Source organism: Brassica oleracea, chromosome C3 (assembly GCF_000695525.1).
Source record: "Brassica oleracea var. oleracea cultivar TO1000 chromosome C3, BOL, whole genome shotgun sequence".
Classification (NCBI taxonomy): Eukaryota; Viridiplantae; Streptophyta; class Magnoliopsida; order Brassicales; family Brassicaceae; genus Brassica; species Brassica oleracea.
In genome coordinates this window covers 3,475,898-3,493,832 of record NC_027750.1, presented here as the reverse complement: position 1 = coordinate 3,493,832, position 17,935 = coordinate 3,475,898, and the positions used below count along the sequence as shown (strand labels likewise).

The following is a 17,935-nucleotide window of genomic DNA, read 5'->3' as shown; positions in this document are numbered from 1 at the left end:
TAGAAACCTCGAATGTCATTTACATCCGTCCCTTTTTCAACACGTTTTGTGGACAACAATACTTAATGCGTGAGATATTTTTTTAGGTTGTTTGAAAGATTTTAAAAGCAGTAGACCTAATTATATAGCGAATGGAGGCTAGTACACATCTTTCTGTGTTCCACTTTCACTATGGCTTCTTTGGCAACATTTCTTTATCCACTATTCAGCATTTTGTCAATGAAGCTGAGAGGGTGGTACATCCATACAATGTGGTCTCATTGGCTGATGCCATGTTTCCATAACATGTAAGTTTAACTTTCTTTGGTGCATTTTCCGATTGTATGTTTATTAGGTGAGCAGATGGATTTGTTCTGCCACTAGGGACTAGTAATGTTCAAGAGAAATGCTTCATGAGTCACTTATGAGGTTCCTATAGCTTTTCCTTTCAGTTGTTTTTTGTAATTCCATCTTCCTATCTTAATGGGATCATCTCTCATCTTTTGCTTCTCTTCATTAGATGTAAAAGGGTCCCTAATTAGCTACAGGAACCAAAGAAGAGAGAAATCACCACAAAATCAAACGTAGTACAAGAATTAGCTATATTTACTTACTTTTTTTACATCTCTTTTTTTGTTCTTATACAGAAAAATACAAAATACATTTACAAGTTATAACGTTTTTCATTTTCACCCCTTAATTCATTATTTCCTGAACTAGATAGAAGCAAAAAAAAATCAAAAACGTTTGTTGTCTTTAATTCAGACAAGTAATCAAAAAGGAAATGGTCTAACAGCGTCTTCCGACTCTGCAATCAAGTGCTCCTGCGTATTTGGTCAGCTTTGAAACAGCGTATCCATTTTTCGGTTTAATCATGTTTCGTCTGGTGTGATCAGTTTCGTAATTAGGATTTCCAGATTGTCTAAAATAAGCTCCGTTCATGAATATATCTTTTTCAGATCTCCAGTTCCAGTGTTTCCACTCTTCTTCCGGTGCATAGTCTCTCTTTGTCACCTACATACGTTACATTTTTTCATTAAGTTTACAATCTTATAACCGAACTTTTATTTATGCACTGTTACACATTATTATAATGTTTTAGTTACCTCTCTGTAATGAGGTAAGTGTGGAGGAGCAATGAATCGGTTTCCTTGGCTGAGAATTGTCGGACTTTGACTGCCTCCGATAGCGTACAGCTCCCAATGAGTGTAGTCATTGTTCACAACATGAACAAATCCCCACCTGATCCTTGGCATCCTCTGCACAAGTCCTTTACCAAAATGGTTATAAGCCACTGTGACTTGCATCTTTTTGTCTAAGTCATAAGTGTTTTGAGCACCAAGCAACATCACCTACACAAGCAAAAAATCCCAATAAAATAACAAATACTAGTTTATAACTTACGATAGGCTAGTAGCAGAACTGGTTCTAGGCACTACCAGTTTTGGGTACAATCGGATGAAATATTTATCTTAGCTCCAAATATTTTAAAAGTTATTATATTTAAATCGTATGACCTCAAAATTATAAAAAATATTAAGAATAACCTAAAAATGTTTATAATTCAGTAAATATTGTTTTTAATGATGGAATAAAATAATTTAGATTATATGGATAATGAATGTTTACGTCGTTGTGGTGAGTGAAGTGAGAGTTGGAGATTGTAATGGCAGTGGATCCAACAATGGCATCAATGAGTCCATCTTGACATTGCGACATGGAGACATGGTCAAGCCAAATGTTAGACGAACCGTATATAGACAAACCGTCCCCATCGGCTCTAGTCCTCATTCCGAAATGGTCCGCCGAGTCACGGATCATACCACCGCTACTCTCAGATATGTGGTGAATATGCAACCCATGGATAATAACATGTCTAACAAACTGCATCGTGACCCCCGCGCCATGCGCGATATGGACATTAGCTCCTCGCGCATCGATGGTCTTGAAGCTATTAATCATAAGCTCTTGGTTTAAACGAATGCTCATATCGTTCTTGAAAATGATCCAGAGAGGCTCCTCCTGAATCACGGCGTGACGCAACGTCCCGGGTTCAGGGTTCACCACGTCCTCGTCGAGGTTGCTTGTGACCACGTAGATGCGTCCATGTTTTCCACCGACCGTCATGTGTCCGAACCCACGTACACATTTGACAAGCTTCTTGCGACGCTTAGCCCAGTTCTTACGGCAACGCCAACATTTATCTATAGGGTTACTTGCGGTACACGGTCCCTTGAGCTTACTCCATTTTCCTTTGCCTTTGCCTCTTAAGCTTCGTCTCGTGCTGTTCGTCGAGTTATCTCCGGATCCGACCATTTCAATGACTTCATTTTCCACCTCTTCAGGCTTAGCGTTGCTAGCTTCCTCGGTCGGTGTAATATCAGTAGAGTTGCTTTATTACACACCAAACCAAAACACAAGAATCAAACATTAGTAATGTTTTTTTGGTATATAAACTTTGACTTACTCGTAATGACGTTCGTGAAAGTGATCGATGATTTCATAAGGATCAGAATGATAAGCTTGAAGAGTAAACTCTCGGGCCTCGTCGGCTCTTTGGGACCAATATTCGTCCAACTCAGACATGTCGGCTTGTATGGTCGGAATCAGACCAGCAATACAAAACACTAACATCAACTTTAACAGGCTAGCCATAACCATCTTTAAAAATATTTGTTTGGTCTCTTTTTTCTCTAAGAAAGAAACAGTTTTATTTTTAGATATAAGTTTTCCCCTGTTTTCTTAAGGGATTAAGATTAAAATGGGGAATTATTAAGCTTTAAAACATTGATCGTTTTCTGTTTAATTTATCTACTTCTTTGGAAGCCTATATAGCCTTTAGATGATGGACCGTACTGCGAGTTTTTAGAAACGTGAACGAGTGGTGTTTAGATAAACTTGCTCGAGAAGCACTCTCTAGTTTTAGAAAGTTACCGCTAATGATGGGTCATTTTTATTTGTGGGCAATTTCTATATTTTATTTTTTAATTATTATATTTAGCACCCAATTTATTTTTAGTTTTAGGTTTGTTGGGACATAAATAGGATTTGTTTTAAATGCTCCCATATTTTGGATAAATTTTACATTAACTATGATCTATTATTATTTCAATAAAAAATCTAGACTTATATTTCTTTGTTCATAAAGGTCATTCATTTCATATTATTAATTTATATTAACAAGAACTAAAAATTAATTGAATGTTTTATGGGTTATGAAACTTTGACCTATGTATGAATCAAATCTTAAAATATTCTGAACCAAATTAGATAACTATAGTTTCACATTAAAATCAGACTTCCATAACAACCCAATTGGATTCACCGTTCTCCATCGTTTTTTTTACATTAATCCATCAAAGAGTTTACCATAACATCATTAGTTAAAAATTTATCTCCTTGCCGCTTAGAAAAAAAACGATAAAAGCTTTTTTGACCATTTAGGCTTTTGTCCACACAAGAGAGCTTTATGTAGTTGCTCCTTTAGGCTTTGGAGAAGGCACCTGATGCCGATAAGGCGAAGAACCATGTTGACCATGAGGACTAGACAGCGTCCTAAACACAGGCTGCGGCTGCCCGTTTCTTGATCCAAACCCGTTTCCTCCTCCCTGAGACCGACCCGACCCGTTTTTCAAACGCTCGGCTTGCATCGTCTGAAAGTAGTAAGAAGAGCTCGCCATGTCTTTAAGATGAGGAAGTGGTTTGAGCGCTTCGACGACGTCACTCATCTTTGGCCTAATCTTGGGGTCACGGCTCAGACACTGTGCAGCGAGCTGAGTCACCTTTTGAGCGCCTTTGATCGAGAAATGGCCCTCGAGTCTTGGATCGAGCAACCGGTAAAACCTTCTTTTGTCGAGTAGATGCGGTCTTGCCCATTCCACTAAGTTGTGTTCGCCGTTTGGGCGGTTCTTGTCCATGGAACGTCGTCCAGTCAGCATTTCGAGGAGAACCACACCGAAACTATACACATCGCTCTTTGATGTCAAGTGACCTTAAAGAGTTCAATGGGAAAGCAAATCAATAAAGATGGAAACAAAACTAAGTAAATGGATGCAAACAGATAGGACACTCACCAGTCATTACATACTCAGGAGCAGCGTAACCATATGTACCCATAACTCGAGTAGAGACATGTGTTTTGCCTTCATCAGGAGCGTCTTTGGCAAGTCCAAAATCAGATAGTTTTGCATTGTAGTCCTTAAAAAAAATGAGAAAAAATAATAAATCTAAAAGTGTTCTCATGTAAATGGATAAGAGTAAAGGATACATACTGCATCAAGTAAGATGTTTGAGGTTTTGAAATCTCGATAAATGACAGGCTTTAAAGCTTCTTCATGGAGGAAGCTGAGACCTTTTGCAGCACCTACTGCAATCTTCATCCGGATAGACCAAGGAAGAGGCAACGACCCTTTGGAACACAAGAAAAAAAAAGGATTAAACATTGAACAACAATGAAATGGTTTGTGAATCTATATGAGGCTGTGTGGGTTTCACATACTTCTGAAAAGATGATTCTCCAAGCTTCCTCGAGGCATGAACTCGTAAACAAGCAGCCTTTGATCATCTTCAATGCAATAACCAACCAGCTTCACTAGATTCGGATGAAGAAGGTTACCAAGGAAATTGATCTCAGCCTACAAATGCAAGACCACACATTAAAAGTGATAACAAAGAAAGAAAAAGAGAAGAGATTGTTCTCTTACAAGCCACTCTTTGTGACCTTGAAGTCCATCAGGATTCAACGTTTTGACAGCAACAGTAAGCCCAGTACCGGGTTTAACAGGAGCAGTACCGTTTTCTTCGATCCATCCTTTAAAGACGCAACCAAAACCTCCTTCTCCGAGAAGACTCTCTGGTCTGAAGTTTCTAGTAGCTAGCTTAAGGTCATTGAAAGTAAAGTTCCTCAGGTTAGAATAAGCCTTGAGCTCTTCGCTGATCATTGGTGTCGATGAAGAGCTTCCTGCGTTGCTGGTCGTTGTGGTTGAGGAAACAGGACCAGCTGGTTGATCAGTTGATTTCTCATTTGCTGATTTACTTTCCATTGTAGTCACTAAAAACAAAAACAAAAAACATAACCACAGATCATCCCACAAGTCAAGTGAATAAAGTGACCCTTAACTCCAAAGTTCCTAACTTTGGTAATAACACAAGTTGTCAAACCCTAGATGGAAAGATAAATATGGAAATTAAAAAAAAAAAAACCACAACGAAAGTTTTCATTTTTCGATTCGAAGGTCAAGACTTTGAGTTTTACCTGTGCTGGTAGTGGCGTAGAGAGAAGAAGATGAAGCATCAAGGTCTGATTTCGAAGGTAAGCAGCCAATCATGAACCTGAACTTGACCCAGCACCCACTTGGTTCTTCTCTTTCTTCATCTTCTTCTTCAAAGGTTTCGCCTTTACTTTTGCTAACGACATCGTTCTTCTTCCTTTTCTGATGCTCGGTCTCGTTAGCTTTCTTCTTCGATTGAGCTTTGACAGGATCAGTATCGTTCAAAGCCATCTCACCAAACACAGTTACGCAGATGATTTGTTTTGATCAGACCAACATAGTATAGCTTTGGAAGAATCGAAGAAGAACAAACCCTAAAGGGGAACTAGAGAGAGAGAGAGAGAGGAAGTGAGATTCACTAAGGGAATGGATCAAAGCCCCAAGTCGCGCAATTTTAGTCAAAAAGGAGGAATTGATGTCTCCGGTGAGAGAGAGAAGATGTGCAGAAGAGAGGAGAGAGAGAGAAGCTTAAGGAAAAGTGAGAATTTTTTTCACATATGCTTCTACAGTAAACATAGTTGAAATTATAAACAGTTTAATGACCCGTTTATTGATTAATTAATTCAGTAATTATTAGCTACCTACAAGAGTGATTATTGGTTTCAAATCTCCTGGTCCTGGGATATGCGTTTGGTGTGTTTTATTTTTGTCTGCTTGGAACCACCAATTTATCAAACACTGCTTATTATTCTTTGGGATATTATTAGGTACGAAACGTATTCCATTCCCTTTTCTTTCCTCTTTTTCGGTATACGTGTTGCGTATACGTGATGCATCCAATTAAAATGATCTTTGTTTTGAGAATATACTAGCTTCGAAATTGCATATATTGCTAACCCAAAACAGGAATTATTCAGAACAATTATCAACTAAAGATCAAAACCAAAAAATTGAAGATTTTAGTTTACTCAATTAGAAAATAAAAACAAAAATTGTCTAAATTTAAAAGGAAATGGATTAGTCGGCCAGTCGTCTAATTTGTTGCCTATTTTTAGCTTTGTCTATTAGAGGTTTAGTTCTTGTTGAAGGGCCAGAGTTTTACAAGACGCTCGAGCACGGCGGCGCTTTTCGAAAAGTAACCGGAGAAACCAGCCGGAATTGACGGCGGAGGAAAATCCTCTGGCGGCATTGCAAATGGACGTATCATCTTCTCCATTGTCTCCAGTGTCAAACACGAACCAACCTCTTGAAGCCTCTCTGGTCCCATTATTGGAAGTGTGTGTTCCCTTAGTAACGACTTAGCTTCCTCGTCCTTCTTCTGTTGCAACAAAGCATACATTCAAACCATTTTTTGTCAATAAAACAACAAAGTAGGCAGGTTGTTATCCACTTCATTGAATGCCCACAATAAGAAACCACCATGAACAAGAGTCTAGTCTTTGCTTTTACATACCTCTAAGGGAGACAAATCTGCGCCACGGCTACATGTAAGTTCGATTCTGAATCGTTCCGGGTCTTCCAGAGATTCCTGCAGGTAACAACGGTGTTATATGTTTCGGTGACATATAAGTATAATAACTTGAAATCATGAGTGTAAAAAAATGAGAAAAAGGCAGGTGCATTGTAAACCTCAGTGTTCTCGAACAGCCGTAGGACAATGTAGCTCATGTAATCAAGTTCTTTGGTCTTACAAAGGCGTTCCAGTGCGCTTTGGCAGACGAGACTTTCTTCTCCTTGAAGAGATTCGTCCAGGTTACAATACCGTAGAACGTTCATCAGAGAATGAATATGTGATTCCTGTTAATCATTACATACCAAAAAAGTTATGTATAAATGAACCCACTTGTGTCACACTGATTATAATGCTACATAGTTGCATGATCTAGCAATATATCAGTCTCATGCCAAAAGAGCATAAAGTCACATGAAATGAAAATTAAGTTTTTCTATTTCTTCTAGCCGGAAGCTTTGCATGTCCAGTAAATAAGGAATGGAAGAAGGAACTCACAGATGTGAAGTAAAGGCGTGTCCTCACATGACGTTCAGGCGTCATGACATTTGCATACCTAAAGGGAAAACGATAAAACTGAGAAATATAGACAAGATATGAAGACATTTAAGCAGGAAAGAGAATTTTGAGTTACTTTGGATCTAGTCGATATTTGGTTTCTTTATCATCATCTTCATCTTTATTCTCTCCGTTGGTAGGCCGTTTCAACTCATCGCTTTTAATGTAAAGTTTCGGTTGACTATATCTATCCTCCTTTTTCGACGAATATAATGACACTGAGACTTGGTCTTGACTGTTCTTCAGTTCAGCAACACTCATGGCCTCTTCTCGAGTATTCCTCAAATCGATCAAGATTTTGCCAAGCAAGCGACGAGCAATCTTTAAAGACAGAAAATAAAAAGAAATTAAGCAATTAGACCATCTGCAAAAACCATGGATCCCCCATGAGTGAAAGATTAGACATTATATGCCTTTGTGGGAATTAGAATTCCACGTTGAGAAGCCCACCTTTGAACCGATTTTGAGCTTCTGCTGTGGATTGATCCCATACTCATTTGGTATTACACCGTCTGCAAGTAACTGCAACCACAACACATAACTGGCTCTAATCAACATAGTCCATGATCGAAATGCAAAACAGAGATAAACAGAGATGTAACAATTGCACAATTTGAATCTGGAAATCTACGATGCATGGCTCGGTATTGGTAGTAAAGCGGTACATTGGTAAGTACCATTTAAGTTTCAGAAAGTGAGAGAGAAGACATCAAGTTTTTATTCAGTTCATACCTGAGCAATTTTGAAGAGTTCGTCTAGTCCTTTCAGGTCGAGATGAGAATTATGTAACAGGTCATACCTGGTATTAATAACACATTGTAGGATACTCAGAATGGAGAAGTTATAAGCTAGCACTAGTATATAATAAACTGAAATGCAAAGCTTACTTGCATGAATCGTAAACATCAGGAATCTGCGTTATGTCAAACCGGCTGCATTTAATCCCAACCATCAGTGTCATTCAGAAAACCTCATGCAGAAATAAGGATGACAAACAAGCATATTGGTAAGTCCTAATATATATACACTTACTCTCTTCTTTCGTTGTAGAGATCCCTTTCGAGTTTTTTCCACCGAGCATACATCAAAAGGAATCCTTCACTACCACAAGGTAGTCCAGCAGCAATCCGGCCAACGTCAATGTTTGACTTGCCAAGGGCCTTTGCTTGATCATAGGGAGGGGCTAAATCATAAGCACTAGGCTCAGTGTGATTCTCCTCTTCATCTTTTGCAAGTAGCCTCACTTGTTCAGTCACCTTTTTAGCTAGTTTTATCTATTTATTTAGAAAGTAAAGAGACAAGTAACGTTTAGTATATATTTTGTGATCTCCAGCAAAACCTTTTTCTATCGATGTGCACTCGCTTTCAGAAGATAAGAGGATAATACTAGTAAAAAATGGAAGAAACATGCAAATGATACTGACGATGGCCTTTGAAATATGCCATTAACAGTAGATATGCCAGAAAGATCTTCAGATTAGAAGATGCTAATAGACTTAAGTTTGCAGAAAAAATGTGAGTACCAATTCAGGCAGGTGCTCATCAGCGTGAGGAGGAAGTCCAGCCCCATCGATCATCCAAGGTAATTCAGAAGAGACGTAATCATGTACCAACTTTGTGCCAGCGGTAATGATCTCATTCAACTGAGCCTGAAAGACAAGTTAGGAAAGGAATTCAAAGCTTAGTTACACATGACTGTTTAATGCATATTTGAGAGTATAGTTCACCCTATTTTACGCAGATGAAATTCCACAATCCAAAGCATGCATGAAAAAAAGGTTCAAACATCAGATGAGCAATCTAGAACGCTATGCATGTCACTATTGATTATTGGTTGATGCTTCAGACGTACACCAAAAACGTGTACCAAAACAGGCTTTCGTTCGTCTCATATCTGCTGTATCCACAATTAAGTTGTCAATAAAGAGAGGGAAAAACCTTGGCTTCTTCCATTTCAGTGCTCGCAGTATCAAGGCCATCCAACATGGAAGAGTCCTTGCTAACCAGAGAAACCTAAAATAAGAAATTAAAAAATTTAATGATTATGAGAATGCCAAGTACGGTACTACCCTGGTAAAAGAAAACGGCAAACCAGGATTGGGGTCAGCTGCCCTTCTAGGTCAAGCAGGCCTTTAGCAAAAGCAGCGGCAGACATCTGCAAGCAGTGCAACAGATGAAGAATATACAAAAGACTGAGTGTAATATCTCAATCCTCTATGGTCCATCTTCACTACTAAATCCGTATAAAGTTGTACCTGAACACGTCCCTCGTCAGAACTGTAAATTTTAAGGTCATGACGGTATGTACTATGGAGACGGAGCAAACCGGTACCTTCACCTGCAAGCATGTCCAGTTTAGTTCTAAACCAGTAAGAAATAAAACATACAATGAATGAATTATTTCAAAATTGTATGAGATATATGGAAAAAGGAACATGAAATGATCGGACAAATGGAAGCAAATCAAGTGCCTGTTGTCACCTGGATACATATTGTTCCGAAAGTATCTACCAAGTTCTTCTGCCTGTGGAAAGAAGCAAGCAAACATTAAGGAATACGTCAACCCTCTGCAATGATGTTTAAATGTCCTACGTTCGAAGTCCATTAGCAATACCATCACTGAAGTTTGAATTTAACATCATCTTCCGATACCAAAAAACATTTTTACCTGCTTTCGACCAGCATGAGTTAGAACACCCCCATATTTCAGAACCATAAGAGCCTCCACTGGGCGTTCTTCTTCACCTTCACCATCACCTTTTGTTACTTTTTCCCATTTCAGCGGCTTTAGCTGAACCTTTCTGTATATGCCAGAGAAATGTCCACCCTGCACGTTTTACACATCTACGACATGAGACGGAGGTAACAATGTAGCTGCTATTGGGTAGAAGGACTATATTCAACAGAACGACAATGGGCTGCATAAAGATACAGCTCAGAGAAAAGGAAAATAATTTTTAACCTCTTCAAGAACAGCTTTCACTTGCCGAAGCTTGTCAGCATGTTCAAGGTCTTCTGCATCACTATCAGTTTCACCTGGTCTAAACATCAAACAGAAATACAATAAGGTAATTAGGTAACTAGGTAGTAGGGACGCAGCTGGAGAATATTTAACAGAAACATCAGGACTGTTCCAAGAATGAGGTAAGCTCTTTCATATCTATCAACCTAGACAGGAAATCCATGGATCCATTGGCTATGGTCAGTAGTAAGGACTCACGCAAGGAAAATGATCAATACAGGAAGTCATAAGATCACTATCAGAGGTGTACCCTGTACGAGGAATTAACATTCTTGTAGCATCCAATAGATCTTGCAATTCGACGGCACTTTTAAGTTTTGTCTGCAAGTCAGAATAAAAATGCACAGAATAAGAAAATCACTGTAAACGAAAGAATATGAAGATAGAAAAAGCCTGCGCCTCTTACCTCAGCTCTTGGCTTTCCTCCATTGTACTTCAGCATCAGGTTTAACAGTTTTTCCTCTGTAACTTTTAGTTTCACTTTTTGCTTAGGGGTTCTATCACCGCTGCCAAGAGAAGTTAAACACAACTCAGAGCCTGGGTGAATATAGAGGAGTTTAAAGAGGACAGGTGATCATATGCTTAGACATACTGCCGAATAACAGCAATGACACAGCGTAGCTCTTCCGACTGCCCAAATGTTCCAATGATGCCACTTCCTTGGCGAGTTAAACCTTCGTTAGATAGGACAGGTTCATTGATCTTCCATGGCAGAATGGGAGGAACTGTCGAAGAAAGATGAGGAGCCTTTGCATCCAAAAACATTTTCCGCAGCACACAAGCAGCATCGTCGTAGTACCTTACAGAGAAAGAGAACTAAAGACTTCAATGGAGTATGATAGAATTATGATTTGTGATTTTCCCTATGAAGATATAATTGAAACAACAGTCCGAAGCGAAATAAAAGTCCAGACTAGTACTCACTTATAAGAGTTCTTCACAAAACTCCATCCATTAACGTCACAAACGTATGAACTTCCCTCAGATCGTAAGAGATCAAATCCACAGACCTGGTAACATGAAAATGACTGCGTTAAGCATGTCATCAAGCAATAACATCTTCCGTTTTTCCTGGAAAAACCAACAACATGTGTGTATGCTTGTCCTTCTATTAGAAGATAATTTGTATCACGTTCCCAAGCATTTAGTTGGAAGCAGTAACTGACCAATAGAGAAATTAAATTAGAGTATCTTTTAGTCACACTAAGTAATCATTCCTGCTAACAAATTACACTGGAAGTAAGTAGTTACCACGGATGCTATTGTGGAGGCGAGTATGAAAAAGAGCATTTAAATCAGTTCAATGGTAATTTACATTTCAACTCAGCGATCTTAAATCTAAGAATTATGATAGAGAATAATGAGGAAGTGAAGACACAATGACAGCCAGATAACTGGAATTCCAACATACCGCTTGCCTAAATGCAATGCAAACTTCTCTCGCCATTTGCTTCTCAGCAGGTGTAAGCAAAACTGGATACCTCACCTGTCCAATTAAATTACAATACCAGATCAAAGTTTGAACATCAGCGTTTCTATACGTTCATGAAACACAAGCTACGATTCCTCTTATTTAATCGACAGCCTTTGGTACCCTGTTAACCGTAGCTCCATTCTTAATGAGAGAAGAGCCACGTTAGGTTTCATATGTGGAACGGTTTCATAATGATCGGCAGACTTACTTCCTTTCCATCTGGGTTTCTCATAACAACACCATCAACAACAGGCGACTTTCTTGCTTCAGCGTGTGCATATTCGGGACCCACAGTGTAGACCTGCATTTCAGGGTAAACAGAAACTTTCAAAATATAAACTTCCTGGATAACGACAAGAGTCTAAAAACACATTGCAATGCATTAAAAAGATTAAGTTGCCTGGAACTTAGACTATAACAGAATTCTCTTATCTAGAAGAATCAGAATCACAACCTTGACATCAGTTCCTCCAGTAGGCATAAACTCCTCATATATATAAGAACCTTCTCTCCTTACTCTTCTGACCTCAGGATGAAATTCACTTGAACGATTCCCAACCTAAAACAAAAACTTGGGTCAGAAAGATAGTTCAATCCTAGAAAAGCCACAGTTATGGGCCATAAATTATTACAATATGTTCAACTACACAGTTCAATCCTAGAATAGCCAAGTTCGGAAGAAAGATGGAGTACCTTACGAAACAATTCTTTCATTCCTCCACCTGCTGAGCTAGGGTAGTATATCATTATGCTATGGTCATCTCCTTTACAAGCACAAAAAATGTCAATTATTAGTGGACAGTAAAAATAACTGCAAGTCAGAAAAGGAAAAAAAAAAGAGGATCAAGGCTGATAGCCAAAAACGATTAGACTAACCTAATACCATCAAAACAAGGAATCTCGACCAATTTAAGATTCATTTATCATTTACATACGGTGCATATTGAAGAGAGAACACTGAAGTACAATATATGAAAAAAAAGATTACCCCCCCCCCCCCCCAAACGAAAAAAATTCAGAGAAACAGCAAACAATTAGAGAGATCAAAGATGTGAAAAGAGAAACTGACCATTGACGGGCTTCTCCACAAATGGCTTCCAGAATCGTTCACCTTTAACCTCAACAAAATCTTCATCCTCGACGAAATAATCAAGGTCTTGGTTGGGTACTTTTCTATTGACACAAGCATATCTAGGAACTGGGATACCATACATCTCCAGATGCTACAGGGTGCACATAAATACAATAATTTATTATTTTAAGAAGAAAGCATGTAGATATTCGTTTTCATGAACAATGGAAATCTGTAGGAAAAAAGAAATGAGTGGGAGGCATGAAAAGTAGAAATAATATGGTGATTCGAGATGCACTCTTATGCAGTCTAAAACGCATACCTCATACACTTTCCGGCGATCATGAAGAAGGTATTGCGGGTCCAAATCATTCACTAAAAAGGGCCTGAATCATAAGAAGATTGAAAAAGACGACCTCAAAATCTAAACTCAACTAAATCCGACCGGTAAAAGAGAGCAGTTTACTGAACTATCAACAAAAGTCAAAAAGGTATATAACTCACTTTCTTAAAGAAGAATATGCTTGAACTTTCTCAAGAGGATATCCAGAGGAATGGAAAGCAATCAGACAATCACAAATCGGCCAACTGAAACAGGAAAATCCCTGGTGAGGTATTGGTCCCAGAATCTAACTGTACTTAAATAACCTTTAAGTAAACATTCTCCTAATGAACTAATTAATTAAATAAATTAAAGTGTTAACAAATCCATGCATCAGGCCAATTAAAATATAAATATGATACAAAATAGCACAAAACCAAATGTTAAAAAACGCAAACGTTCACACACATACCTTTCTACAGGATCTTCAAGAATAACCTTGTCCCCAAAATGAATGATCTAGCAATAAAGTTGTAACAGAGTTTCCATGAGATCACGTCCCACAAGCAAAAGGGGGTAATAAAAATAATTAAAAAAAGTCTACACCATAGAATCTGTGACGACCAAAAACGACAACGAATTGGAATCACAAAACTAAAGGCATATTCATTTCTCTAAGTGGAAGAACAAACTACAGGCTCTGAATCATCAAATCACACCCTGAGAAAGAAAAAAATCAGTGATTCTGTTCATCAATCGAGAGAAAGTGAGAGTTACCTCAAATTCGCCAAACGCTTGCAATCTATCCATGATTTGTCCCATGGGAGCCGAGAAAACCTGCAACGAACAATCTATGAGTGAAAAAAAAAATCAAGCTCGGTATCAGATTTGCTCGGGGGGGAGTGAGGATTCAAACAAAATCAATCGCAATCATCTGTTCATCAGAGCGAAAACACGAGCACGAAAGGGAAAGAAAACCTCGGGGCTGCATTTCACCTTCTTTTCCATGACGCAAACTCCAACCGTTATCTTCTTATCAACACCAGCTCCTTCTTCCATCCCCATTCTTAACTCGAGATCACCTATACGCACCACCTCTTCTCCCCTTTCGTTCAACAATTCACTCTCTTGTCTCGGGGATTCGCAAACACGCAATCAGAAATTCGTTCGGTTATATCGAAGAAAAAGCACAAACAGAGACGAAATCACGTGAATCATGGACGCGACTAAGATAGGATCAATCGAGAGAGAGCAAATGCGAGATCTCGCGGAGAAAAAGTCGGAAGAGACGTTACTGGGGAAAACGATAAACGCAAGCAGAGCAATAGACAGTAGTGCTGTAAAGGCACGAGGAGAGAGAGAGAGAGAGAGGAGATTCAGGCGTCAGGGGCGTTGCATTGAATTGACTAAAATAATAATTATTTGATTTTAGCATATTGTTAGAGGGTATATATATATATAGATTTTGTTTGTTATTAAAAAGTAAGCTTACGAATATTTTAATTAGTCACCGACCCACAAGCAAAACCAACTATGCAAAAACTATTTGGGAAAATATTGAATAGTGGTGTACTACATAATAATATTCACGCTGTTCTTTTTAGGAAGTTCTCTTAAATGTCTAAATGAGTAAAGTCAATATAACGCGTATTAAAATAGTTTAATTATTTTATTCTCTTTAGCAGCCATAAACTTGTAAAAGTAATCGAAATGCTCCACGGTGTCTCTCGTCAAAATATATTGTAATCCAGTCAATGTAAAAAAAGAGCAAATGTTGAAGAAATATAGCAGTACTATATAGCAGGTGGAGCTTATATTTTAAAAAAAAAAAACTATAGCGGGTGGAGCTTATATTTAAAAAAAAAAATTGTGTGTTTAATAAGCTAGAGACATTTGTTTGTTGGTTGAAGCTATAATTCAAATCAATGTTGTTGACGAATGGTTAGACTGGCTCGTCCACTAATTATTTTTGAATTAGGTTTCTTGTAATTGTATCAAATCTGGAGAGAAGAAACAATGGAAAACGAAATTAAGAAAAATGTACTGACGAGATCATAAATACTATGATTAGTGTTGTTAGAGTATGATTATTGGGGATTCTTAAGGTAAACTTCTTAGCGGAATATAAGAGCCCGTCTCTTAACTTTTAACTAAAAAAAGCTAAGAACCAGTTTTTAAATAAGAGTTTTAAGAGCCGGTTCTTAGCTTTTGTAGTTAAAAGTTAAGAGACGAGTTTTTATATTCCGCTAAAAACCCCACCCTAAAAGCTCTCCAATAATCATGCTCTTAGATACCGGACACTTAATACCTTTTAATTGAGACTTTAGATAGTTATTGATCCAAGTATACTTTTTATAAAAGCTTAACACATCTCCAAGAATGGAGTAATTGTTCACATGAAGCATGGCTGATTTGACTAGGCCATCAGCCTCAGAGTTAAGAAAACGTGGAATGAAACAAGAGAAAACAAACACAAATTAATAGAACAAAAGGATGAATGAGACCAAGCCTCTAATATCATCAAACAACTATCATAGAGCGACTGTTGAGGCATTCGATGTAACTAAGAAGACTAACACCTTGTAGTCCCAAAAGACATCAAATTTTTGAATTTTTAAAGACACATGGTTGTTGAAGGGTGAGTTTGGATTTATGATTAAATAATGATTAAGATAATAAGTAGATCAGAAATCTCGTTTGTATTATAAGTAAATAGAAGTAAAAGGAGATTACAAAGGTTAAACATGTTTGATATTCGAATCGAGCCCGCTCTGCTAAAAACATTAAAAGCTTTGAGTAAATTATATTTTTTGCAGATGGAGAGAAAAATCGATCCTTTGCTATAAAAAAGGCACTCCATATAAAACAAAAGATAGCTCATCTTGATTTGTGATGAGATCACTTATTCAATCTTTGTCATAATAAGATCTCATATTCGATGCGATGGGGATTCGACTCATTTTGCCCCTAAGTATTTAATGTGAATCAGGGTATTATTTGGGCTTTAATCTTAAATGGGATTTTTCAGAACTAGATTGGACATTGATAGGACTGCGCTCCGACAATGGCTCATCAGTCATCAGCGCCGCCTTCATGGCCAGCGCTTCCACTTTAGATAGTTTTGTTACATTCTTATGGAGCCGAATCGAACACTTACCAAATAGCTACATAATCACATACTAGTTTAAGAATAAAATATATATTCTAGTGGTTCTATAGTTTGTGATCAAAGGCGATCGATGCCTGCTACGTGTTTACATACGGGCTTTCATGGGTAATGTCTGCCCTAACGTTAACATGTGAAGGGGTTAGCATGACAGACTAGTCAACTAATAGTGGAACAAATGGAACTGTAAGCGCAAGAGCATATGGGGAGCATATGGGGTTCATAAGAGTTTTTTAATATTTTTTGGTGGTTCCATGAATAGTTATGAATCTCTATCTATTGTTTTCTGCATTAGTGAACCTGAAGAAGAAGTTCATAGGAATAAAATAATAATATTTATATTTTTTTTTTTAAAAATCAAATTATTGAGAATACAGGAATAAAATATTAAAATATATTATAAATATTTTAAAACTTTTTATTCAATACATTAAGAGTAGATTACATAAATCGAGAACATACAAACATACAAACATTATTTATCTTCATTACCAAACTTTTGCTATATATTTTCCATTAAATCAGCTTTCAAACGATCATGCTTCTCTGTATCTCAAACTTCTCTGCGAATGCCTAACATATCACCGACATGGATACTTTCTCTCCTTTTCACCTTCAAACTTCTGCTTGACTCTCCTGACTCGAACTCAAATGTATCAATTTGAGCGTATCCGTGTCGTTCGTTCTCTATTATCATATTGTGCAATATGACACAAGTTCTCATTATCTTTCCTATCTTTTCCTTGTCCCATAGTAGAGCTGGGTTTTTAACAATTGCAAACCTCGATTGCAATACTCCAAAAGCCCGTTCGACATCTTTTCTGGTGGATTCTTGACGTTCAGCAAATAGTTCTGCTTTAGGACCTTAAGGAAGTGGGATGGATTGGATAAATGTTGCCCAATTCGGATAAATTTCGTCCGTAAGGTAGTAGGCCATACGATAAGTGTGGTTGTTGACTTTGAACTTAACTTTAGGTGCTCGACCTTGTAAGATGTCATAAAAAACTGGTGACCGATCAAGAACATTGATATCGTTGAGGGTACCTGGTAATCCGAAAAATGCGTGTCATATCCAAAGATTCTGTGATGCCACGGCTTCTAAGATAATTGTCGGCTTTCCTGAACCACGTGTGTACTGACCTTTCCAAGCCGTTGGGCATTTTTTCCACTCCCAATGCATACAATCGATACTGCCTATCATCCCTGGAAACCCGCGTACCTCTCCAACATCGAGTAATCGTTGAAGATCCTCAGGTGTAGTTCTTCGTAGATACTCATCTCCAAACAATTGTATTATTGCATTAGTGAAATTTTGCAAACATAAATGTGTTGTACTGTCACTAAGTCGGAGATATTCGTCATATGTATCTCCGGATTGACCATATGCAAGCATACGTATAGTTGCCGTACATTTTTGAAGTGCAGATAGCCCGTTCCTTCCGCAAGCATTTCGTATTTGCTGAAATTATGGAACTTCATTACTTATACGTTCGACAATGCTAAGGAACAATGGCTTGTTCATTCGAAAACGCCTCCTAAACATTTCCGGTGGGTATGTAGGATTTTCCTTGAAATAATCGTTCCATAGTTGATTGTGTCCTTGTTCCCGATCTCTTTCGATA

General features: G+C 37.9%; 3 protein-coding genes across 5 annotated transcripts; all 3 read right to left on the bottom strand.

The window, feature by feature from the left end:
• Positions 1–564: 564 nt before the first annotated feature.
• LOC106332735 (probable pectate lyase 19) lies at positions 565–2,779 on the bottom strand. The gene is made up of 4 exons (XM_013771226.1): positions 2,447–2,779; positions 1,609–2,371; positions 1,086–1,331; positions 565–993 (listed from the first exon to the last, which is right to left on the bottom strand). Exons 1-4 carry the CDS (start codon positions 2,638–2,640, stop codon positions 769–771), a joined length of 1,428 nt encoding a protein of 475 aa, XP_013626680.1. The 5' UTR covers positions 2,641–2,779; the 3' UTR covers positions 565–768.
• Positions 2,780–3,245: 466 nt separating this feature from the next.
• On the bottom strand, positions 3,246–5,754 carry LOC106334856 (probable receptor-like protein kinase At5g15080). The gene is made up of 6 exons (XM_013773237.1): positions 5,234–5,754; positions 4,683–5,029; positions 4,478–4,613; positions 4,251–4,387; positions 4,053–4,176; positions 3,246–3,970 (listed from the first exon to the last, which is right to left on the bottom strand). Exons 1-6 carry the CDS (start codon positions 5,478–5,480, stop codon positions 3,447–3,449), a joined length of 1,515 nt encoding a protein of 504 aa, XP_013628691.1. The 5' UTR covers positions 5,481–5,754; the 3' UTR covers positions 3,246–3,446.
• A 304-nt stretch (positions 5,755–6,058) lies between these two features.
• LOC106334855 (inositol hexakisphosphate and diphosphoinositol-pentakisphosphate kinase 2) lies at positions 6,059–14,544 on the bottom strand. 3 transcript variants are annotated; one of them, XM_013773234.1, is made up of 30 exons: positions 14,126–14,212; positions 13,925–13,984; positions 13,620–13,666; positions 13,330–13,413; positions 13,148–13,211; positions 12,823–12,976; positions 12,447–12,517; positions 12,208–12,312; positions 11,962–12,054; positions 11,691–11,765; positions 11,204–11,289; positions 10,872–11,078; positions 10,686–10,785; positions 10,530–10,600; positions 10,220–10,298; positions 9,926–10,084; positions 9,739–9,781; positions 9,513–9,595; positions 9,350–9,412; positions 9,196–9,270; positions 8,781–8,906; positions 8,290–8,531; positions 8,145–8,189; positions 7,990–8,056; positions 7,708–7,779; positions 7,334–7,578; positions 7,198–7,255; positions 6,819–6,986; positions 6,643–6,717; positions 6,059–6,507 (listed from the first exon to the last, which is right to left on the bottom strand). In XM_013773234.1, the coding sequence occupies exons 1-30, from the start codon at positions 14,210–14,212 to the stop codon at positions 6,262–6,264; spliced, it is 3,150 nt and encodes a 1,049-aa protein (XP_013628688.1). In that variant the 3' UTR covers positions 6,059–6,261. The 3 variants fall into 3 exon arrangements, with proteins under 3 accessions (XP_013628688.1, XP_013628690.1, XP_013628689.1); XM_013773236.1 differs by having other exon boundaries at positions 13,925–13,998; positions 14,126–14,153; XM_013773235.1 differs by having other exon boundaries at positions 6,262–6,507; positions 14,144–14,544.
• Positions 14,545–17,935: the final 3,391 nt, after the last annotated feature.

Excerpts from the sequence above, each read along its gene's own strand:
- LOC106332735 (XM_013771226.1), bottom strand. The coding sequence starts at position 2,640 with ATGGTTATGGCTAGCCTGTTAAAGTTGATGTTAGTGTTTTGTATTGCT. Across the intron at positions 2,372-2,446 it reads TTTCACGAACGTCATTACGA|CAACTCTACTGATATTACAC; the intron begins GTAAGTCAAAGT and ends TGTGTAATAAAG. Across the intron at positions 994-1,085 it reads ACTTACCTCATTACAGAGAG|GTGACAAAGAGAGACTATGC; the intron begins GTAACTAAAACA and ends TAACGTATGTAG.
- LOC106334856 (XM_013773237.1), bottom strand. The coding sequence starts at position 5,480 with ATGGCTTTGAACGATACTGATCCTGTCAAAGCTCAATCGAAGAAGAAA. Across the intron at positions 4,177-4,250 it reads CAAACATCTTACTTGATGCA|GACTACAATGCAAAACTATC; the intron begins GTATGTATCCTT and ends ATTTTTTTTAAG. Across the intron at positions 3,971-4,052 it reads TCCTGAGTATGTAATGACTG|GTCACTTGACATCAAAGAGC; the intron begins GTGAGTGTCCTA and ends GAACTCTTTAAG.
- LOC106334855 (XM_013773234.1), bottom strand. The coding sequence starts at position 14,212 with ATGGGGATGGAAGAAGGAGCTGGTGTTGATAAGAAGATAACGGTTGGA. Across the intron at positions 10,085-10,219 it reads TGAAAGCTGTTCTTGAAGAG|GGTGGACATTTCTCTGGCAT; the intron begins GTTAAAAATTAT and ends TAAAACGTGCAG. Across the intron at positions 6,508-6,642 it reads CAGATTTGTCTCCCTTAGAG|AAGAAGGACGAGGAAGCTAA; the intron begins GTATGTAAAAGC and ends TTGTTGCAACAG.